At 46.7% G+C, this 22,338-nt stretch overlaps 2 protein-coding genes across 5 annotated transcripts in view; both read left to right on the forward strand.

Annotated features, from left to right (window-relative positions):
* The first annotated feature begins 1,231 nt into the window (after positions 1-1,231).
* LOC106951493 (S-arrestin-like) lies at positions 1,232-7,461 on the forward strand. 2 transcript variants are annotated; one of them, XM_015039077.1, is made up of 16 exons: positions 1,232-1,747; positions 2,980-3,047; positions 3,145-3,205; positions 3,523-3,567; positions 3,653-3,852; positions 4,262-4,321; positions 4,410-4,477; positions 4,549-4,684; positions 5,242-5,326; positions 5,911-5,983; positions 6,079-6,216; positions 6,302-6,379; positions 6,503-6,517; positions 6,596-6,648; positions 6,833-6,842; positions 6,976-7,461. In XM_015039077.1, the coding sequence occupies exons 2-16, from the start codon at positions 3,000-3,002 to the stop codon at positions 7,067-7,069; spliced, it is 1,164 nt and encodes a 387-aa protein (XP_014894563.1). In that variant the 5' UTR covers positions 1,232-1,747; positions 2,980-2,999; the 3' UTR covers positions 7,070-7,461. The 2 variants fall into 2 exon arrangements, with proteins under 2 accessions (XP_014894563.1, XP_014894562.1); XM_015039076.1 differs by having other exon boundaries at positions 1,232-1,745; positions 2,975-3,047.
* An 837-nt stretch (positions 7,462-8,298) lies between these two features.
* The window catches only part of dgkd (diacylglycerol kinase delta), a 21,056-nt gene continuing 7,016 nt past the window's right edge, over positions 8,299-22,338 (forward strand). Inside the window, exons 1-29 of one of the 3 annotated variants that reach the window (XM_015039079.1) lie at positions 8,299-8,464; positions 10,576-10,686; positions 10,780-10,860; positions 13,407-13,511; positions 13,586-13,718; positions 13,986-14,092; positions 14,196-14,321; positions 14,397-14,499; positions 14,582-14,744; positions 14,825-14,933; positions 15,408-15,547; positions 15,628-15,712; positions 15,824-15,918; positions 16,008-16,107; positions 16,699-16,999; positions 17,241-17,402; positions 17,481-17,609; positions 17,682-17,757; positions 17,828-17,938; positions 18,983-19,079; positions 19,159-19,266; positions 19,421-19,534; positions 19,614-19,748; positions 20,111-20,259; positions 20,332-20,437; positions 20,540-20,632; positions 21,117-21,236; positions 21,322-21,439; positions 21,560-21,690. In XM_015039079.1, the coding sequence (XP_014894565.1) occupies positions 8,327-8,464; positions 10,576-10,686; positions 10,780-10,860; positions 13,407-13,511; positions 13,586-13,718; positions 13,986-14,092; positions 14,196-14,321; positions 14,397-14,499; positions 14,582-14,744; positions 14,825-14,933; positions 15,408-15,547; positions 15,628-15,712; positions 15,824-15,918; positions 16,008-16,107; positions 16,699-16,999; positions 17,241-17,402; positions 17,481-17,609; positions 17,682-17,757; positions 17,828-17,938; positions 18,983-19,079; positions 19,159-19,266; positions 19,421-19,534; positions 19,614-19,748; positions 20,111-20,259; positions 20,332-20,437; positions 20,540-20,632; positions 21,117-21,236; positions 21,322-21,439; positions 21,560-21,690 (3,546 nt within the window). In that variant the 5' untranslated portion in view covers positions 8,299-8,326. Of the gene's footprint in view, positions 8,465-10,575; positions 10,687-10,779; positions 10,861-11,562; positions 11,660-13,406; positions 13,512-13,585; positions 13,719-13,985; positions 14,093-14,195; positions 14,322-14,396; positions 14,500-14,581; positions 14,745-14,824; positions 14,934-15,407; positions 15,548-15,627; positions 15,713-15,823; positions 15,919-16,007; positions 16,108-16,698; positions 17,000-17,240; positions 17,403-17,480; positions 17,610-17,681; positions 17,758-17,827; positions 17,939-18,982; positions 19,080-19,158; positions 19,267-19,420; positions 19,535-19,613; positions 19,749-20,110; positions 20,260-20,331; positions 20,438-20,539; positions 20,633-21,116; positions 21,237-21,321; positions 21,440-21,559; positions 21,691-22,338 lie in introns of those variants that run through there. The other 2 variants (XM_015039078.1, XM_015039080.1) reach the window with 2 other exon arrangements.

Raw genomic sequence — 22,338 nt, forward strand, 5'->3', positions numbered from 1 at the left:
CATTTTGGTCACATCTAACTCTGTAGATCTGTAGCATCTTTCACAGGATGCCAGAGGTCTGAAGCCCGGTTCTAGAGAGGCAGATGGTTCTGCTTTGGTTCAGTCCAGATAGAGCTGAAGGTGTGTGTGTGTGAGAGAGAGAGAGTTTAGCTGCTGTCAGCACTCAGACTGCTGACTCTGTCTCAGCTCATCAGCTCAGCACAGACTCGTCCTCATCACGCGTGTTGACATGTTATAAACACGATCCTGCTCTGATCGTACCAGAAGCTCACAGAACCGGTTCTGGTTCTGATCCGACATGAACTCATGTTAAAGGTTGAATGAAGCAGAAGCATGAAGCTCAGACCAGCTAAGGCTCCAAATTAAGACTGGATTCTCCGAGAATTATCTCCAACTTCTCAGAGAATCTTTTCTCTTCAAGTTTCTCAAAAAAAAAATAAAAAAAATTAACATGTTGAAATTGCAAATTAAAAAATTCAGATTTAACTTAATCAGAGAAAAATTCCATAATTACCTAAAAACTCAACTTTTTAAATGTATTATTTTCCCTCCTGGTTCCAGTTTGTATTTAAAAACAACAAACTCCCAGTTCAAACCTTCATCCTGATGAATGAACCTCTGAATGAACAGCTTCAGGAACTCCTCTTTATTTCACCAAACACAAAAAATGAACGATCCAGATGGCACGACTTTTATAAATGGTGTTAGTGATGCTGTATGGTGCAATATTAGGGCCAAAATTAAGATTACTCACACCCAGTGAGAGACTTCATCCATTCTGAAGCTGCTGATTTAAAAGTAAACCTGGATAAAAATATGAGACTTTCAGCTGCTTCCATTCACACCGTCGCTGTTTGACTTGCTGGTTTAAAGCATCCTGGTGCGTTTTAGTTAAAAATGTTTACCTGAATGTCACAATGACTTCTGGGGGTTTATTTTGTAGTCTTGTGTTGTTATAAGTTACAGATGGACCAAAGTCAGTCATCTTTTCTGAGCTTTTCTTTCCCCATTTTCTCAGCTGCAATGAATTTGCTTCCCTTCTTTCATACATTTTTATGATTTTTTCCCCCAGTTTTCTGACATGAAAATTAGTGGAATCATAGTGGACTACATGCCTGGACAAGATTCAACATTTATAAAAATATGTTCTTCAAATCTTTTTAAGCAGGCAAGTCAAAGCAAAAACAAATCAAAATGGCAACTCTTAGAAAAAACAGCAAGCATAACAGCAGATAGTAAAATAGAGATAAATGGAGATCAATAGAAGGAAAATAGCAGCGTAAAGAGAACTGGAGAGCATCGTTTCATCTTAAACAGGAAGTCACAGGGATGGAACCGATAATGAAGCTGAAGTTCTGGGCCTCAGTTTCATAATAAAAATGTTGCGATAACTTCAGCAGATGGAGCTCTGATCAGTTCTGAAGTTCCTCCCATCATTTACAGCAGAACAAAATTCCCCAGAAACCCTGGAAACCAACTGCAGCTCAGTTTAACTTGTCAATGTTTGTAGTTTGCATGTGGAGTTTCCTTAGAGCTGGTGTGCATGTGTGAGCGTGCACGTGGGATGCAGTAAACAGAGCTGTAGACGGACGCTGCAGCTCTGCCTGCAGGATTACAGAGTAATGATCAGCATGCTGACCACGCTGAGTGTAGAGATTATAAATACATGTGATCAGCTGCTAAACAAGCTTCTTCATCTACAGTCGACTCCATCCTTTCTTCATCCTCTTCTCGGCTGCTGCTTCAGGTAAGTTCCTGTTCCCAGGCATTAGTTCAGCCATTTTAAGAGTTTCCATGGAAACTCAACCTCAGGTTTGGCTAAGAAGGAAAATAAGACCTGGACACAAAAAGCTTTATTTTCCTGTCAGGTTCCAGAGTTTCCGTCTTTTTTAGGTTGTCACATTTTTAACTATTTGGAGGAATTCACCTGAATCTGCTCCAGGTTGTGGGTGTGGTCACTTCCATTTTGAAAATACGACACTTTGTGATTGTTTGGTAGATCAGGATGTTGGTCTGAAAACAACGGAAGAAAACAGCCTGCAGGATGCAGTGCAACATGACAATACTGCCCCCTAGAGGGAACATGGCTGCACAACTCCTGTGTGGATCGACTTCTTTATGAATATTCATACTGTAATAGGGCGGGGTCAAATTGGATTTTGTCACCTTTACTGCTTTTCTGGTGATGTCATCACTAGGGTGGGAGGAGCTGCGGGACGAAGAGTCTGATTTATGGAGTGTTTATGCCCAAATCCAATCCTCTAGAGCTACAACCCTGAAACCTTTACATTCATCCCTTCCCCAGAACACTTTTACCAAATGTTACCGAGTTCTGCAGACGCCTGGTAACAGACCGTTCAGCTCAGCCGTGTTGGAGAAGGGATACAGTTAATGTTACAGGATGGTAGCTCTCATTGACACCCCTGCTATGGATCCTTGGATCTCTTTGGATGGGATTCTGGGGTCTCAGTAGATCGTGGGATATTTGGATGTTAGTTATGAGTAGAGTGTAGAATATCTTCTAATTCTGATTCTGTGTGGACTGTAAAGTCTCAGTGGCTCTAATTCGGTATCCTCCATGTTTTAGCTCTTTCCCTGGTTCAACACACTTCAATCAAATAGCTCAATTCATTAATCAGCATCTTACTAAGTTCTGCAGAGGCCTGGTAATAAATGGTTCACTTGGTTCAGCCGTGTTGGAGAAGAGATGCATCTAAGGGTTGTAGGATAGTATCTCTGGACTTTGATGCCCTGCTGCAGATCCTTGGATCTATGTGGATTGTAAACTCTTTGTAGATCCTGAGATCTCATGGAGTGTTTGAGCCTAGCTGTCTGTAGGGTAGTATATCTTTGGATTCTGATTCTGTGGAAACGGTAAAGTCTCTGTGGATCTTGCTTCTCAACAGATTTGTTTCTCTGAAGACTCTAGCAGGCAGCTCTCCACAGGGCTGTTTGTTTGATTGAATATTTCTATTTCAGTTTGAGACCCATTGGTCAGGATGAGTCCGAAACACGTTGTCTTCAAGAAGGTATCCAGAGACAAGTCGGTAAGTTCTGCTGAGAAAACCCATCCATCCATCTGCAGGTAAAGTCATCTTGAACAAGCAGCCATCTTGATGTGTGTCCCTCTGTTTTATCTGACAGGTGGCCGTCTACATGGCGAAGAGAGACTTTGTGGATCACTGTGACTTTGTGGATCCAGTCGGTGAGTTCAAACTTGACCATTAGATGTTTCTGATTGGTTGGGAGTTTTTGTGAAGGTTCCTGTGCAGGAAAAAAAAAACAATCAACTTCCATCATCAGAGATGGAGAATATGACCTCACCAAGATTCTTCTCTGTATAGAAAGGATTTTGGTTCTTTACTGAAAACACTTTGCCCAGAAATCCTGAAGGGTGTAAACAGAACCACACCAAAGGGACCAACAACACGGCTTGTTGTTGGTGCTGAGTCTTTTCTGCATAAGTCCAGTGTGGACCATTGCATTGTGTGAAATGCGCTCCTCCTGTTTCTCATCTCACAGATGGCGTGATTGTGATTGACCCAGTACAGCTGAAAGGAAAGAAAGGTGAGCTTTAATCCTCTCACTTCTCAGAAATCATGTTTGGGAACCTCAGTCTCCATTAAACCTCGTTGTTTTCTGTCTCTGCCAGTTTACGTGATGCTCTCATGCACGTTTCGATACGGTCGCCAAGATATGGATGTGATGGGCGTAGCCTTCAGGAGGGACCTGTTCATTGTGACCCGGCAGGTTTACCCAGAGTTGCAGGACAAAGAGAAGCTGACCCACACCAGGGTCCAGCAGAAGCTTCTGCACAAACTAGGAGACAACGCCTACCCTTTCTTCTTCGAGGTGAGGGTTGAAGTCAGGCGCTACATGAAGACTGAGGTCTGTCCAGGGTAACTTCTGGCCTCACACCAGACATTATTCTGAAGCAGGCAGAGGATAAGTGTCTATTGTAAGACCTAAGTTGGGTTTGACCAAGTATTGAAGTCTAAATTAGGACAAAAGTCAAAATTTGGACTCAAATCTGACTATAGACAGAGGGAAGATAAAGACTGGGATAAGGACAGAAATCCAGCAAGTCAGGGATTGAAATTTTATCCTGAGGTCTCAGCAAGAGTTTAGGTCAGACCAACAATCACATCTGACACCGAGCTGAGATTATGATGCTTCTTCTTTAAATCATGAAACATTTTCAAACATCAATCAGCTGAATTGTTGTTGACAGTTGAAGTCATGTACAATAAAACCTTTTCAGTTTCCAGACAACCTGCCATGTTCTGTCAGTCTGCAGCCCGGTCCGAATGACGTGGGAAAGGTAACAGATCCTCCCTGATATCATCCATATCTTCATCTCTGTTCCTCCTGATGTTTGACCTCTCCTGTTGTGTGTTTGTGTTGGGCAGAAATGTGCAGTGGAGTTCGAGGTGAAGGCGTTCTGTGGGGAGAATCAGGACGAGAAGATCGATAAACAGTGAGTGTGTTTACCAGACCTGGATTCACTCCATCAGTGTTGCATCATGTGCTTCTTATCTTTTTCTACAGGAGCTCAGTTCGTCTCACCATCCGAAAGATCCAGTTCAGTCCAGAGAACACTGAAGTGGCTCCATTCGCAGACATGACCTTTGAGTTCTTGATGTCTGAAAAACCTCTACATGTCAAGCTCACCCTTCCCAAAGAGGTCAGTTGACCCGGTTCTGGGATCAGTCGATGTGAGGCAAATATCCATGGTGCAGGCTAAAGTTCATTCAAAACAGAAGGGCTAGTCATGAATGAATATGTAATCAAACTCTGATACAGAGCAAAATAGCTAACTCTGGTCCGCCTACAAACCTCAGTCTGGGTTCAGCTGAGGTGAACTCTGGTGCAGTTTGAATGCATATGTGAATGTTAAGCAGACCAGCTCTGAAATAAGGAAGTAGACAACAGCGCAGGGCCTTCTGGGTAAATAAAACAAACAAACAAACAAAAATGCTAATCTAGCGTTAGCAGGAGAAATGACTCGTGGTCTTTAGCCAAAGACTAAAGCAAAATCTTCCAACCACTGAAATCTGACGGCACTCCATTTTAGTTTGCATTTTGTGAAGAAGGAAGTTGTGTTCAGTGTCTTCTTCAGAGGTTTTCAAACCAGTGGGACATCTTTGTAATGAGGTGTCCAGAGGATATCTTCACATTTTAAAGTTTATAGACACAATAATCGTGTCTCTTCCACACACGTGTCTGTTTCTTTGTCTGCAGACGTTTTACCACGGTGAGCCAGTCAAAGCCAACGTTGAAATCACCAACTCCTCCAGCAGGAACATCAAAGACATCAGTTTGTCAGGTGAGGTCCTCTTCCTCCACATCCAAACATCTTCCACACCTTTACAAACCTGTGCTCAGCTAACCTGGGCTAACCTGTACACGCCTGCCCTTAACTTTATGCAAGTTTGCTTACCAGTACACACACCTGTCTCCCCAGTTGTACACCTGTTCCCACCTTTATACAGTTTGTCTTTATACACAACCAATCCTCACCTTTACACACCTGTGTTCAGCTTTATATTCCTGTCCAGTCTTTTATACACATGGGCTAACCTCGACACACTTGTCTTCACATTTATACAACTTTGCTTTATGTAGTTTTATGCACACCTGTCCTTATTTCCACCCATCTGAACTCACCTGTCCTGTGATTGAACTAATGAGTTTCTACTCAGTATCTCTGTATGATCACGACTTTATTAGATTCTCAGAGGAAACTTATGAGCAAGGGAACCTGCTATGACACGATTATGTCATGGATGTATCTCTGAACGTTACTACAACTGTTGTTCCTGAACATGTACCAGGTATATATGGATACCTGTATATGAAGTTGTCATTTCCTGTCTGTTCTTATCATTATTTCTTCTTGACTGTGATCAGTTGAGCAGGTGACCAATGTGATGCTGTACTCCAACGACAAATATGTGAAATCTGTGGCCAAAGAAGAGACTGAGTGAGTGTTTGTGTCCCTGGTGTCTGGTGAAAGTTCTGACTTACTGGTTATCTGTTGGAGGTGTGTTGTTCATGAGGTTCTGATCCATGTCCCAGGGATTCGGTTCCCTCTGGTACCACACTGAAGAAGGAGTACACTCTGTACCCTCTGCTGGCGTACAACAAGGACCGCAGAGGAATCGCTCTGGATGGACGACTCAAACATGAAGACACCAACCTGGCTTCGTCCAGCATGTAGGGACACAGCGTCTCGGTTCACTCTAGAGGTGTGGTGCTGAAGAACCAAGGAGGAGTTCTGAGTGTTGTCTCTGTGTCTCAGTGTGAAGCAGGAGGTGCTGAAGGAGGTCCAGGGGATGCTGATTTCCTACAAGGTGGTACTGAAGATGATAGCCTCTGGGTGAGTTAACCTCTGCTTTCAGATTGTTTTTATGTTTGGAGACATTCAGCAGCAAATCATCTGCAGTTGTAGATGAATGTGACTGACTGTGTCTCTGCTCCGTCTACTGCTGCTCACCAACAGGATGGTGGGGTCCAGGTACGTACAGGCCTCGACACCGTTAGTGTGTGTGTGTGTTCTATGATCTGTGGGCTCACAGCTCTGTTTGTGTCACAGTGAGGTTTCTGTGGAGGTTCCCTTCAAACTGATGAATCCAAAATCAGAACCAGGTAAAGACTTGAAATGCTTAACATCCCCTCCATAGCCCCACCCTCAGATGTATGTAGCTCCGCCTACCAGATCAGTGTAGCCAAACTGGACTGATTGTTTCAAAGTAAAGGTTCTTTCACTGATTGCCTCAGATTGACTATTCACATCCCCTTTCGTTCTTCTTCTGCTGCTTCTGACCTGCAGCAAAGGACAGGTAAGATTGTCTGCTTGATCACGACAATTCAGTCTTCAAACTTTAAAAATCAGAGAAAACAAATAAAACTTTATATTTAGTCATGTTGTGAGGCCGTCGCATGTCTCTCCAGCTTTCTCTCTGTCCTTTGCAGTGAACCTGACGACATGGTGTTTGAAGACTTTAAACGGGCCTACCTGAAGGGCGTGGTCTACGGAGATGACGATGAGTCTCCAACTGAGGCCTAAACTACAAAGATGGCCGATGGCATCGACTGCCCAGTTCTCCACCTAAAGATCAATAGACATTCAGGACAGAGGAGTCATCAGAGGAACCTCACATGGTTACTCTGCAAGATGTCTGTTGTGAAGTCCTCAGAGTTAGATAACACCTGTAGTTGTTTACCCCAGACAGTTCCTCAGTAGATGTGATGTAGCTCAAATCTGTATGTCCCTCTGTGGAGGTAGAGCTACCTAAGGGGTGGGGCTACATGTATTTGATAGGCAGGGCTGTATGAATTTAAGGGGGGTTCATATGTCTGTAGTATTGCTTCTGTAGCTTCTAGAGAATCAGTTACAAACCAGAGTTCAGAATGTAGTTTTTAACTGTTCTCAGATTAAAGAACTTCCTAAGCCAAAAAGTGTCTGTTTGATTCATCCATCCATCCAACCAACCAACCAACCAACCAACCAACCAACCAGCCATTTGTCCATCCAACCATGTTTGAATGCAACATATTTCTTCTTTAAATGACATCCTGAAAGAATGGTGAAGAACAGCTTTGAGCCTCCACAAGTCTGGTTCCTCTATGTGTCCAATTTCAAGTTGACTATTTGTGTCTCATTCAGCCTGTAAATGTCCAGCCATCTGGAGAAGGATTCTGTCTCTCAGAGATGTTTTGGTACAAATTTTTTACCTTATCAATGCAAGGCTACTTAGAAATGAAGAAGCCAATACTCCTAAGATAACATAAAAAATCAGATTACAGTCTGCAAATGCACTCAAAAAAGACAAAAAGATTACATTTTAGGAAACATTTCTTTAGCGTAAATAAGCTAAACTTAAAGTGTTTGGTCTGATGTAGGACTACACCAGAACTGTCAGATGGAATTGAACTAAACTCCATCAAATTACTGTAAAAAGCTTTGTGGAAGAATATCTAAAACTTCTATGCTTAGGTAATTCTTCCAAATATTTACGTAATGTATGTAAGCATCTCAATTTGAAGTATACTCAGATAATTATTCATTAAATTAGCAACAGAAATAATTTTTGCCATCCTAACTGGCCTAAAACTTGGAAGGTTTGGTCGGATTTCATGTCAAACAGTGAAACATGAGTCGTTTTTAATACAGTTTGTAAAATTGCTATTTTTCTTGTAATGTTAAAGATTCACCAGCAGGGGGCGGTATGCACCGCTCTCAGCCTCGCTGCTGTGCTGCCCACTGTTCGCCGCTAGGGGGAGCTGCTTCTCCGCTACTCATCGGGGGCCTGATGATGACAGGATGGCGGAGGCAGGGGGACCGGAGTCCACTGCGGCCCGGTGCCCGGACGAGTCCTCGGACAGCGAGCCCGAGCAGGAGCCCGGATCTCCGCAGAAACTCATCCGGAAAGTGTCGACGTCTGGTCAGATCCGCAGCAAGGTATGAAAGGGTTACAGCTGAGGGGCTTATAGCGGGGTATCATTGGTCATTCAGCGGAGTGGGCCCCGCAAAGCCCCGGGCTGCTCCGCCCTGGCCGATGGAACACTGGGGCGCCAAACCCCCGGAGAAAAACTGGCACTTTTATACTAACAGGCCTGAAGAAGTTGTTTTGCAAACTTTTAAAAAATGAACATGATCATTCTATGGTAGCATACTGACTGTTCTCTGATCCGTCGTAGAACAGACCGTCACTGAGTTTATAAATATCTCTCTGCTACCGAAACTTTTGACACCTTCTACCCTCATCCGCTACTCGAAGTATGCGGCCGCAGTCAGCTCACTGAGACTACTGGAACCAGAATATGGGCTTTTGAATCATTTTAATTGACGCCGAATTAAAGAGTATGGTTATATTTGTCTTTTACATTCAGTTATATCCAGAGTTCGATAAAAGAGAATAATTAAAATTTTCAATGAATGTAGAATCAACTGGATATTGGTTTGTTTATTTACCTAAACGTTTATCCAGAATCTCAGTTGATATTTTAGTTTTTTATGAAGCCGTATTAAAGAGTGTGTATATTTCTGTTCTCTGACCGCTTTAGGATCCGAGTTTGAACCTGTTTATGTTTTAAACATTTGTTAAATTTGTTTTCCTAAAGATTTTAAATGGAGCTTGCTACTATTTCTCATTTCCGGGAGATAACGGAACTGGGTTGCGGAACTATTGATGCCGAATTAAAGCCTGATTTTGTTTCTATCATTTGAACGCCGTAAAATTAAATTTGTCGCCCCTTTTACTTTTATCTATTTATTTATTTTTAGATCAATCAAAATTTGATCTGAAAGCTTTTAACTTGTGTTTGGGTAGCGGGTTTATTAAAGTAGAAAGCTACGGAACCTTGGGATGCTTGTGAGTTTTAATAGTGCCGAATTAGAGTAAAGGTGTTTTAGTGTAACTGCGATAAAAATCGCTGAAACTGAAACTTATGTAGAGATTCAAGTTTAAAGGAGGCAGATTTTAGGTGGAATGGTCCGAGCGTGCTCCTTTCCGACAGAACACCGAAATATTTGTGGATCAGAACCTGTTGATGTTCAACGACTCCACCGGTAAAATATTTCACAGGAGTAAATAAATAACTATTTTGGTTCAGTTTAATTTTTATCAACCTATAGCATTTAGATAATATTTTGCGGAATTAAGGCGTAAAAAAATTAGGAATTTAAAATTATTCCCGAGAAACACTGACTAGAGAGAATATGGTTCCGTCCAGTAATGCGGAGGCCTGGTTGACCAAACTAGGTCTCAGGGTCCTCCACCGTGCCCACCGGGCAGTGGTGAGTTGTAAGGCGGGGTGGGAGCCTTCACAGCCTGGGCAATGTTCCTCCTGCTGGAACAGATGTTTATTCGGGCTCGGTTCTGCTGAAAGAGGCGAATTGTTCTGATCATCACTGATAAATGTGACGGATGCGCTCAGAACTCGGGAAAAATAAAACATTCTGAGACACTGAGCTACAGAAAATTGTATAAAATCAACTATCTTTAGTTTTCGCGGTAATTTAAAGTTTTTTCTTAGACTTTTTGTTGTGACAATGTAACATAAATTACACGTTAATGTAAATATAAACAAGAGAGTCATATAAATGCAACTTTGTGCACATGAAAACATTCTGATCCAAATAGATAAATTGATTATCTGAGGACTGCGCTGTGAAGCTGAGAGTTCCTATGGCCCCTGAAGGCAGCGGTAGCTGGGTTCAGCAGGCCTAACTGGAGTTTGGTTTCTATTTAAAGCTGCCTTTTTTCTTGGCTGGAGTTAAACACATGGAGAATGAGTCATGTGGGAATAACAAGGAATGGCTTGGTGGTTTTATCCACAGCACTCCTTCTGAATGTTCACATGATCAAAGCAATCTGACCTTTAACCCCTACAGGGAACCTTGTTTGCCTCTTTAAACTGTTTAAGACGGCCTCCAGGTGAGTCCAGAGACTCCAGGTGTAGCTGGTTGGAGAGCAGCTTTAACCCAGCCACTGCCCTGAGGAACTCCATCCATCCATTCATCCATCCAATCTAATAATCAATCAATCAAGCTCCACCCCCTCTCTACAGACCGTCCTGAAGGAAGGAACTCTCCTGAAACAAACAAACTCCTTTCAGCGCTGGAAGAGACGATACTTCAAGCTACGAGGAAGGACTCTGTACTACGCTCAGACCAGCAAGGTGAGTGGTCAGGTCGGGATGAAGAGTGGGCGGAGCCTGAGTTTGATCACCTGATTGGTTGGGATGGATTAGCAGTGACGTGTCTCTCTGCAGTCGATCATCTTTGACGAGGTGGACCTGACTGACGCCAGCGTGGCCGAGTCCAGCACCAAGAACGTCAACAACAGCTTCACTGTGAGTCCAAACACGATCCTTCCACCACTGAAAGTAGTCCCAGCAGTGGAAAAGTTGCTGGGTACACTTCTACTAAGCAGAGCTAACTTTTTGTTTATCACTTTAGTCTTTTTTGCTAAATTTAAAAACTTAGTTTTCCCTAAATTCCTTTTTTTTTCAGATAAATTTTAAATCACTAATTTGCTGTTTTGTAAACTTTCAGTTAAATAAAGTTTGATATTTTTGGTTCTCTACTGTTAAGAATTCTTCAAGTTAATGGATGTTTATATTCATGCTCTTATTTTGAAAGGGGTAGACATAGTAGTTCCATTTCCTCTCCTCAGATTCTTTATTTTCCCCCAATAAATTTATTTAAAATAAAACAGACAGAGACAGATATGAACATAGATGTAATATCCAAGTATCTCACAAAACATGTAAATTATAATCTGAAATTAGTATTTATTTTTATTTTCCCTTTTTCTATGTGTGTATTTTTGCTTGAAGTGATGTCACTTCCTGTTAGTGAGGCTGCAGATGGTTAGCCACAGGGTTAGGCGGTGTGTGTGTTTGTGTGACTGATCATGTGGTGGAGTGTATTTATAGCCTGCAGGATGCATGTTCTCGTAAGCTCTGTGTGTGTGTGTGTGTGTGTGTGTGTGTACACGTGTACGTGTGTGTGACGTCAGACAGGAAGTGGGCATGAGCTGTTTTTAGGGAGGTGGGAGGGGAGAGTGAAGGGAAAAACAGCAGGAGGATCAAAGAGCAGCGAGTCTCAGACTGGGATCCGGGTCCGGACTCTCAGGAGAACCTCGGGTCGGTAAGACAGCTGATTGGTCCGTCAGGTTCTGATCCGATCCGTTTGTTCAGTTTGTTTCTCTGCTCTGGCTTGCACTGATGATGATGATGATGATGGTCAGAATGTGATCATCAACTTTTAAAGCTCGGATGGGTCCGATCTGCAGGTCCACTGGTACCGACCGGGACTCTGACTGGGTTTTCTGACTCGTTATGTCCAGAATTCTCATCCCAGCTGTTTGGAGAACATCTTACCCAGTTGGAAGGTTCTTTATCCAAGCGGGTCGGTCGGGTTGGACGGTTCCTGAACTGTAAACATGGATTCTGAGACTCTGGGTTCCTCAGAGAACATCAGATGGTTAAGAGGTTTGGGTCATTGTCTGGGCTGTCGGATCAGAACCAGAACCTCTGCGGCTGCGTTTTTATTTCAAATCTCTTTGTTAATATTCTGCTAAAGTCGAAAAAGTTACATTTTGTAATCGCAGTGCTTCCATCAAATAAGAAACTAAATTAAAATTATACGTGAATAAGTTCGTCATTAAAGCCACTTCCTGTCGTCGCCTTCATCATCTTGGTTGTTGGTCATGTGACTCGTCTGATGCGATAAAAGTAGTTCGACTGTCCGCCTCTTCCTACCGCGGAAACCTTTTTCAGAATTGCCGTTTTTCCTTTAAATTCCAGCAAATTTATTTTTGTAATTCCAATTTGCGCAGTTCTGTGGTCAGTGGAACTCAGTTAGTGATGATGAGATATGAAGCAGAGATGCAGGCGAAGGCCCAGCATTCAGTCCGGGCCTCGGGCCAGAACCGGCCTCTGGCTCTGACAGCATTCCTCAGCAGTCTGTCCGTGTTCAGGACTGAATATTCCTGGAATTGCTGGAAAAATGTTCTGTTTTCATATTCAGAGCTGGAGCTGACGTCAGGCCACATCGACGCCAGAGATCCATTTGACGGATCCCACCTAATGGACCACAACAGAACTGGTTCCCAGTAAGGCCGAATGAGTGGCTGAACTGGGACGCCAGGAACTGGTTTGGGAACAATGAAGAAGATCCAGGAGATCCAGGAGTAAAGCCATGGTTAGACCACCATCTGCTCTCTTCAGGCAGATGGTGGTCAGGGAGCTGGATCAGCAGATTCTTCTTTTACTGGGTCTATTTCTGTCGCCGTGGGAACAGAGGCTTCATTGTTGAACATCTGACAGGAAGTGGATGTCTACGTCACTCACACACATTCCTGCTGAATCAACTCCAGTGAGATAATCAGAATTAAACTGCTGGTTTGTCCGAACACGGACACTGGATTCATTTAGTTTGTGTGGATAGTCTGAGATGTTCTGAAAACAGGAAAAACAACAAATTTACTGTTTCCAGCTTCCAGGACAAACCGCATGGGCATGGAAAACTGAAACAGGATTACGTCATAACAGTTTCACAACAAACTTTCAACAAGCTCCCAGTGAGGTCTGACCAGTTTCCTGACAGAGACCTAACAAGGTTTTTTAGAGACCAGTGAGTTCAAAAGGAGGGCCTGAGGAGTCCTAGCTGGTCTAGGTGGTGCCTTAATGTGGTTTCATTGAGGTTTTATTGAGGTTCTGATGACTCAGTGAGATCTTATTAAAGTCTGAATGAGGTCCTGATGAGGCCTTAGTAGAATCTGATAAGGCCAGAGTTTCTTGTCTGATCTTCATCTCAAACACAATCAGATGATCATTCTCCAGTTTGTATTCCAAACTCTGACCTGACCTTTGACCCCATACCTGTCCTCCAGGTGATCACCCCCTGCAGACGCCTCATTCTGTGTGCTGACAACAGGAAGGAGATGGAGGAGTGGATGGCGGCGCTGCGCAGCGTCCAGAACAGGCAGAACTATGAGGTCAGACCGGCTTCCTCACAGCAGACTGCAGCTGTGTCCCAGTTTGTGCTGCTCACCGTGTCTCTGTCTCCCAGTCCACCCAGTACAGCATGGACCACTTCAGTGGGATGCACAACTGGTACGCCTGTTCCCACGCCAGACCGACGTACTGCAACGTGTGCAGGGAGGCGCTGTCAGGGGTCACGTCCCACGGCCTGTCCTGTGAAGGTACGGACACACAACTACACAATAGACACACAACTACACAATAAACACACAACTGCACACAACTAGATACAACTAGAGACAGATATACACACTAAGCACAACTACACAATAAATGCAAAACCACCCATAGCTGGACAATAAACACACAACTTCACACCACTAAGCAGCTGTTCAGATTCACCCTGATGCACTCTAACTGTGTGTGTGTGTGTGTGTGTGTGTGTGTGTGTGTGTGTGTGTGCGCGCGCGCGCGCTCGTGTGCTGCAGTGTGTAAGTTTAAGGCTCATAAGCGTTGTGCGGTCCGAGCCACAAACAACTGTAAGTGGACAACTCTGGCTTCAATCGGGAAGGACATCATTGAGGATGAAGACGGGGTGAGACACCAAGAGATGCACACCTGACTCCTCTGATGCATGTCGTCTATGCCTGTCCTCTCACCTGGTGTCCTCACCTGTCCTCCCTCACTTGTGTCTCCAGGTGTCAATGCCTCATCAGTGGTTGGAGGGGAACCTTCCTGTCTCTGCTAAGTGTAGCGTCTGCGATAAGACATGCGGCAGCGTCCTCCGGCTGCAGGACTGGAGGTGTCTCTGGTGTAAAGCCATGGTTAGACACACACACCTACCTGATCAGGTGTGCTGCCGTTGGATGCGCTGAGCCTCAGGTGTGCTTTGTCTGCAGGTGCACTCAGGCTGTAAGGAGCAGCTGTCGTCCAAGTGTCCTCTGGGCCAGTGCAAAGTGTCCGTCATTCCTCCAACTGCGCTCAACAGCATCGACTCTGATGGTGAGGAATGCACCGCTGCCCTCCAGTGGTCAAACGCAGTTACTGCATGAATAAAACTGAAACGTCTGGTTGTTGTCTCCAGGTTTCTGGAAGGCGTCCTGTCCTCCATCCTGCACCAGTCCTCTGCTGGTTTTTGTCAACTCTAAAAGCGGAGACAATCAGGGCGTGAAGTTCCTGCGACGGTTCAAACAGCTGCTGAACCCGGCGCAGGTGTTTGACCTGATGAACGGAGGACCTCACCTGGGGTGAGACACTCTCTGTTTCTCTAAAAGCTTGTTTATTCAGGAAAATATATAAGAAAACTATAAACATGTTTCTCTGTCAGTCTGCGGCTGTTCCAGAAGTTTGACACCTTCAGGATCCTGGTTTGTGGAGGAGACGGCAGCGTTGGCTGGGTTCTGTCTGAGATCGATGCTCTGACGCTGCACAAACAGGTACCAGATGTGAGGTTGTCATGGGAACAGAGCTGCCTCCCGAGGTGCCCCTTTAAGGCTCCCATGTACTCAGGTGTACCATTTGTATTCTCTGACTACACTGTAGACGGTTAAGACTGCCAAAATTTCTCGTGACAAATTCCTTCATCTTCCTCAATCCACATGGATACTAGCAGGTTTGTTGAGAAAGTTAGGTGAATTGACCTGTTTCCTCTCCACCATAGCCTCCTCCACACACCTGCTAGTGCGACACTGAGTGGCCTTGCAACTGGTTGCACCTACTATCAACCTCATCATCACGGTGTCGCATACAAACATTGTTTCCTGCCAAGCAGACACTGACTACGCAGTCATAAAAATGAACCTTTCTGTCCGTTGGACTTCCGTTTTGAGCCCAAGTGCGCCTGCGTGAGAGTCTTTAGGGTGAAAAGGTTTTCGGAGCTTAGCGACTCTAAGGAGGTTTTCCTGTTTCAGTGTCAGATGGGTGTTCTTCCGCTCGGAACCGGGAATGACCTGGCTCGGGTTCTGGGCTGGGGCTCAGCCTGCGATGACGACACGCAGCTACCTCAGATACTGGAGAAACTGGAGAGAGCCAGCACCAAGATGCTGGACAGGTGAGGGCTGTGATGTCAGACAGGTGTGTGCTGCATGCCAGGGGAACCATTAACACCTGTTTGCCCTCCTTATTCTTCAGGTGGAGCATCATGGTCTACGAGACAAAGTTTCCACGGCAACACTCTGCCTCCACCGTTACGGAGGACTGCAGTGATGACTCTGAGGTAATGTGACATCACTTCCTAACCTTCTCTAAGTTAGACTCGCCTCTTAAAGAACGGACCTGAAGCAAGTTTTTCTAGCAGGTTCTCTGAATAGTTGATCCTCTGATTCAGGTGCAGCAGATTCTGACCTATGAGGATTCTGTGGCTGCTCACCTGACGAAGATCCTGACCTCAGACCAGCACTCAGTCGTCATCTCCTCAGCCAAGTAGGTTCTTCTCTCCGCTGTAGTTCTTACAACCACCATCGGATCTCATGCAGTTCTGTAACCGACTGTGTTTGTGTGTTTGGACCCAGAGTTCTCTGTGAGACCGTCAAGGACTTTGTGGCTCGTGTTGGTAAAGCTTATGAGAAGAACACAGAGAATTTGGAGGAGTCTGAGGCCATGGCCAAAAAGGTACGAGTCTAAAGCCCCTTCTTCATTGTCAAGTCTTATTGTAGCTGGGTAATATTTGGTTTGGTTCCAGCCAAGTTAAGTTTGTCTCCATTGGCACTTTGTTTCCCACGATTTGGACGTGAACATAGGCCAGAACGTCGGCAAGCCCTAAGGATGCCGGAGCTGTGGTCAACCCTCTGATGATGTCATCTGGCTGCTGTACCTTTGAGCAGACAGTTTCTCCGAAATCTCTCAATATCTCGGTTTTGTTCATTGTGGGTTGCCCCAACCAAGGAATCATCAATTTCTTGCTCTTCTTCTCTCCAACTGCTGTGGACTCATTGTTGTTTGGCGGGTCAGTCAACAAATGCAGTCTGCTGGCATCAGATCACTTGTGTCCACTACCGGGTTGGTCGGGCTTGTGCCCCCCTGAGGTTGTTCCAAAATGTGGAGGAACCTCTAAGTATCTGGAAATGGAGACCAATGTGGGCAGGGTGGACTGTGGAAGCACCAGTTTAATCCACGCCTCTGGTGACGGGGCTTTAGTTTGGATCTGTCTTAGTTCTGTCTAATTCCAGTCATGGTATTTAGGTTGTCATGTTTGTGCTGCAGTGCGGCGTTCTGAAGGAGAAACTCGACTCGCTGCTGAAGACTCTGAACGAGGAGTCGCAGGCCTCGACGGTGCTCCCCCCGGCTCCTCCCCCGACCATCGCTGAGGAACAGGAGGAACTGGAGGTGGTCAGTCTGGCTCCTCTCCTTCATTCTGCTCCTCCTCCTCACCCTCCCTGTTCGCCACGAGCCACACCGCCACCTTCAGCAGCAGCCGCCATTTTTAAACCTCGGGAGCAGCTGATGTTGAGAGCCAACAGTCTGAAGAAGGCGATCCGACAAATTATTGAGCACACAGAGAAAGGTAGGTCACCTGGGAGGGAGGACAGGGTCTCCGGCTGAGTGTCTCCAGTTGTCTAAGTGTTTGTGTCCAGGTGTGAGTGTGTGTGTCCAGGTGTGAGTGTGTGTGTCCAGGTGACTGATGTGTGACTGTGTGTGTCCAGGTGACTGATGTGTGACTGTGTGTCCAGGTGACTGATGTGTATCCAGGTGTGACCTATATGTTTCCAGGTGTGATTGATTGGGTTTGTTTGTTTTTGTTGCAGCTGTGGACGAGCAGAACGCTCAGACCCAGCAGCACGTCTTCTCTGTGGGTCGTTCTGAGCAGCAGGTGGGTCTGGTTGAAGAGGAGGAGGAGGAAGACGGGGAGGAGGACAAGTCGTCCCTGCAGTCGTCTTTCAGCTCCAAACAGCGCAGCAGCCGCAGACGTGAGGACGGGTAGCTGAGGACAGGTGAGACTCGTTTTGCACACGCAGAGGCTCACCTGTTTGTCTCTCTGCTCTCAGTCAGCAAGACGCCGTGCGAGAAACTGATCCATAAAGGCGGCCTGTTACCGGGAAGCTCCGCTTCACTTCCTGTCCATACAGGAAGTAGAGACAACATGCCTATGCTGAACACAAAGATCTTGTATCCAGGTAAGATGCTCTCCACCTGCTTCACCTGAATGAGTTCCTGTGAGGTTCTGGAGCTTTGTGTCTGTGTTCCAGGGACTCTGACCAGCAGCTCGGTCATCACTCGGCTGCTGGTCAACGCCGACCCGTTCAGCTGCGACGCTGACAACATGTGAGGCCGCGACCGCACACCTTTTCCTTTCAGGCTAAGCACGCGTGTAACAGCCGTGTTTCTGTTTCAGGGACTGCTACACAGAGAAGTGCGTCATGAACAACTACTTTGGCATCGGACTCGACGCTAAGATCACGCTGGACTTCAACAACAAGAGAGACGAGCATCCGGAGAAGTGCAGGTACGTCTTCATACAGCTGGAAATAAAAATAAACCTTTTTTCAGAAAAAACTTTACCTTCATTACCTAAAAACAATTGTTCATTGAAAATTATTGCATTTAAAGGAGAGATGTTATGCAAAGTCCACTATTTCAGCCCTCTACTGAAGTCTCAAGGAGTTCAGAAAAGTTGAATTCAGTCTCTCCCAGTGCTGCATAGAAATCTCTATATTTTACTTGGGTCATATTTTTTGGTCCATTCAGATTTATTGTTTTGTACAATAATGTCAGTATTTGGCTTTCGACTGACCAATTTCACGAAGCTACCATTTTTATTTCCCATGTCAATTTTGTAGTCCAAGTTCAAGGATGCTAAAGCTACAAGTGGATCAACTCCAAGTGGTTGAGTGTATTAACCCAAACAATTCAGATCAGAGGAAGGGAAATAGGAAGAAATGAGGCTGATTCTGGAACATAAAACTTTCTAATTTAAAGTGAACATATCTTAAATGATCTGAGTTTATGAAAACAAAAGAAAGTTTTTGTTGTCAACAAAGGTCGACTTGTCTGTCGTGTTGGATCCAGAAAATGTTACCACAACATGACTGAACACATCTTGGAAACAAGGCTTCCAAGATGGTTAGCATAGTGAGCGCGTTAGCTAATGCTATCATCACCGAATGCATTTGGATCATGTGCTCCCCAAAACGAAAGAAACGCAAAAAAAGCCAAACTGTTTATTATTCAAAACACACATTATGGTTCTGACCTAAATAAGCTAACAGCTAGCACACTGTGCTAACATTAGCAAAAGGCACGATGCTACTGCTAGCAAAACATGGCCAGGATGTCACACCAACGCATAACTTCATGTCTAAAATAAAGTTTGTTGTTATTTTAACGTTATTTGCAGCTTCGCTCTAAGCTGAGTCTGTCAGACCTTCAATCAGACGAAACCTTTCGGTAAATCCGTTTTGATTCTGGCGCAGTTAGCTGAAGTTCTGTGGTTTTAAACTGAATTCTTTCCCATGATATTCTCCTCATATGTCTGATTCTGTCTCTTCAGGAGTCGCACAAAGAATTTGATGTGGTACGGAGTGTTGGGAACCAAAGAGCTGCTGCACAGAACCTACAAGAACCTGGAGCAGCGCGTCCTGCTGGAGGTCAGAACCGGCGCCGCGGTAAGCCGTGGGGCTGCGGCAGGCGGCGCGTCACTCAGTGTGTCGTCTGTTTCTGCTGCAGTGTGACGGGCGGCCGATCCCCCTGCCCAGTCTGCAGGGCATCGCCGTGCTCAACATCCCCAGCTACGCCGGGGGAACCAACTTCTGGGGCGGGACCAAGGAGGACGATGTAAGAACTGTCCATCTGATCCGTCTCTGGTCCGGTTCCCTGCTCCGGTTCTCACTGGGTTTAGTGGCTATGAAAACAAACTGGGAGAACTGGAGCATGAGGGAGACCAGTGACTGGCTGACCAGTGATGTCCCGGTGTCCGTTTGTCCCTCAGACCTTCACGGCGCCGTCCTTCGACGACAAGATCCTGGAGGTGGTCGCCGTGTTCGGCAGCATGCAGATGGCCGTGTCAAGGGTCATCAACCTGCAGCACCACCGCATCGCCCAGGTACCGGTCCAACTGTCCAACTGTCTCCTGTCCCTCCATGTCCCTGTCCTGTGTGTCTCACGGTGTCCCTGCTCCTCAGTGTCGGACGGTGAAGATAACCGTCCTGGGGGACGAGGGCGTCCCGGTCCAGGTAGACGGGGAGGCCTGGATCCAGCCTCCCGGCTACATTAAGATCATCCACAAGAACCGGACCCAGACCCTGACCAGAGACCGGGTGAGTCCCTCTGCTGGTTGTCCTGTTCCTGTCCTGGTCCTGATTCTGGGCCTGGTTTTGGGCCTGGTCCTGGTTCTGGTCCTAGTCCTGGTCCTGGTTCTGGTTCTGGTTCTGGTCCTGGTTCTGGGCCTGGTCCTAGTCCTAGTCCTGGTCCTGGGCCTGGGCCTGGTCCTGGTCCTGGGCCTTGTCCTGGTCTTGGTCCTGGTCCTGGGGCTGGGCCTGGTCCTGGGCCTTGTCCTGGTCTTGGTCCTGGTCCTGGGCCTGGGCCTGGGCCTTGGCCTGGTCTTGGGCCTGGTTCTAGTCCTGGTCCTGGTTCTGGTCCAGGCCCGGCTGGGATCTCAGAGCGTCTCTGTGTCCTGCAGGCGTTTGAGAGCACCCTGAAGTCCTGGGAGGACAAGCAGAAGTGTGAGTTCCCTCAGCCGTCCCTGCCGCCGCAGCCGGAGACGGTCTCTGAGGACGAGGCGCTGCTGGTCAGCGAGTTCGGTCAGGCTGCTGGAGCCCTCATTCACAGGTACGTCCTCCATGTCCTCCGAATGTCCTCCTGCGTCGGTCCGGACGCTGACGCCGTCTCTGCTGGTTCCAGCATCCGGGAGGTGGCCCAGTTCCACCACAACATGGAGCAGGAGCTGGCCCACGCCGTCAACGCCAGCTCCAAGGCCATGGACGTGGTCTACGCCAAGAGCCCCGAGGTGCGTCCCCCGCCACTCTGGAGACGTCCATCAACTGGACCGGAACGTCTCTCCTGTCCCACTGCAGTTCTGGTGGACTGACCGGAACCTTCTGTGTTTCAGGCTCTTAGCTGCAGCTCTGTGGTCCACATGGTCAGCGACGTCAAAGCTCTGCTCAGCGAGACGGAACTGCTCCTGGCCGGGAAGATGTCCATGGTAGCCGATTCCTATCACTTGGTTCTGTTCTGGTTCTGGACTGCCAGAACTGAAACAAGGTCCGCCGGGTCTTAGGGAGAACCGGACCCTGCTGTCCAGATTTAGACTGTTGGATGGATGTTTGGACTGTTTGAATGTTGGAGGGTTTGGACGGATCTTTAGACGTTGGACGGATCTTTAGACGTTGGACGGATCTTTAGACGTTGGACGGATCTTTAGACGTTGGACAGCTTGAATGCATGTCTGTACGTGGAACGGACATTTGGACCGGATGTTTGGACTTTGAGCAGGTGGTAGCTGTTGGACTGCAGAGGTCCGGTTCCCTCTATGACCCGGTTGACGTTGTATTATTATCACCCAGAACTGATTTCTTTGTTCTGATGGCCTGGTTCTGGTTCTAACAAACCCAAAACCAGGCTTTGATTGTAGCTCCAGGTTCTGACCGTGGTTCTGTAGTTCTGACTGTGGTTCTGTGTCTGTGCAGCAGTTGGACCCGCCTCAGCAGGACCAGCTGAACGCCGCTCTGGGTTCTGTGGCCCAGGAGCTCCGCCGCCTGTCGGACGTCCCCTGGTTATGTCCCGTCATCGACCCGTCGGACCAGGAGGTAAACCTCCTCCGTTCTGCAGAGCAAGTGACCGGGTCCTGTTTCAGTTTGGACCGACTCAGGATTCGGGTCTGTCTCTGTCCAGGGTCCTCTGGCGGACTTTTCCAAACGGAGTCAAAGCGGGAAATTTCGTCTTGTCTCAAAGTTCAAGAAGGACAAAAACAACAAGAACAAAGAGATGTGCGCCACCCTGTCGCTGCCAGGTGAGCTCAGAACCAGTCCAGTCTGTCCACAGGGTCCGGTACCACAGAACCACAGCATAAAGGTGTCTTTTCTCTGTTTGGGTCTTCCTGTCTGTCTGAACCACTTTCTGGGTGTCTCAGTTCACCAGTGGGGAACCGAGGAGGTTGGGGCCTGGCTGGACTTCCTCTGTCTGTCTGAGTATAAGGACATATTTAGTGGACACGATGTCCGAGGAGCCGAGCTGATCCACCTGGAGAGGAGAGACCTGAAGGTGAGGACACACAGAGGGACAGAGAGAGAGAGGACAAACAATATAGAGCTAGATTTATGTTTCTATGCTGGACAGATGTTTGGACTTGAATGGAAGCTGGTCGGATGCTGGGCGTCGGATGTCGGTCAGATGTTTGATCGGATGTTGGTCAGATGTTTGATCGGATGTTGGATGGATGCTGGGCGTCGGACGGATGTTTGATCGGATGTTTGATCGGATGTTGGATGGATGTTGGACGGATGCTGGGCGGATGTTTGGACGGATGTTTGGTCGGATGTTGGTCAGATGTTTGGTTGGATGTTTGGTCGGATGTTGGACGGATGTTGGTCGGATGCTGGTCGGATGTTGGATGGATGTTGGTTGGATGCTGGTCGGATGTTGGATGGATGTTGGTCGGATGTTTGGTCGGATGCTGGTCGGATGTTGGATGGATGTTGGTCGGATGTTGGTCGGATGTTTGGTTGGATGTTGGTCGGATGTTTGGTCGGATGTTGGATGGATGTTTGGTCGGATGTTGGTCGGATGTTTGGTCGGATGCTGGTCGGATGTTTGGTCGAATGTTTGGTCGGATGTTGGATGGATGTTGGTCGGATGTTTGGTCGGATGCTGGTCGGATGTTTGGTCGGATGCTGGTCGGATGTTTGGGCG

Source organism: Poecilia latipinna, unplaced genomic scaffold (genome assembly GCF_001443285.1).
Source record: "Poecilia latipinna isolate Pla-1442-1.1 unplaced genomic scaffold, P_latipinna-1.0 Scaffold462, whole genome shotgun sequence".
Lineage (NCBI taxonomy): Eukaryota > Metazoa > Chordata > Actinopteri > Cyprinodontiformes > Poeciliidae > Poecilia > Poecilia latipinna.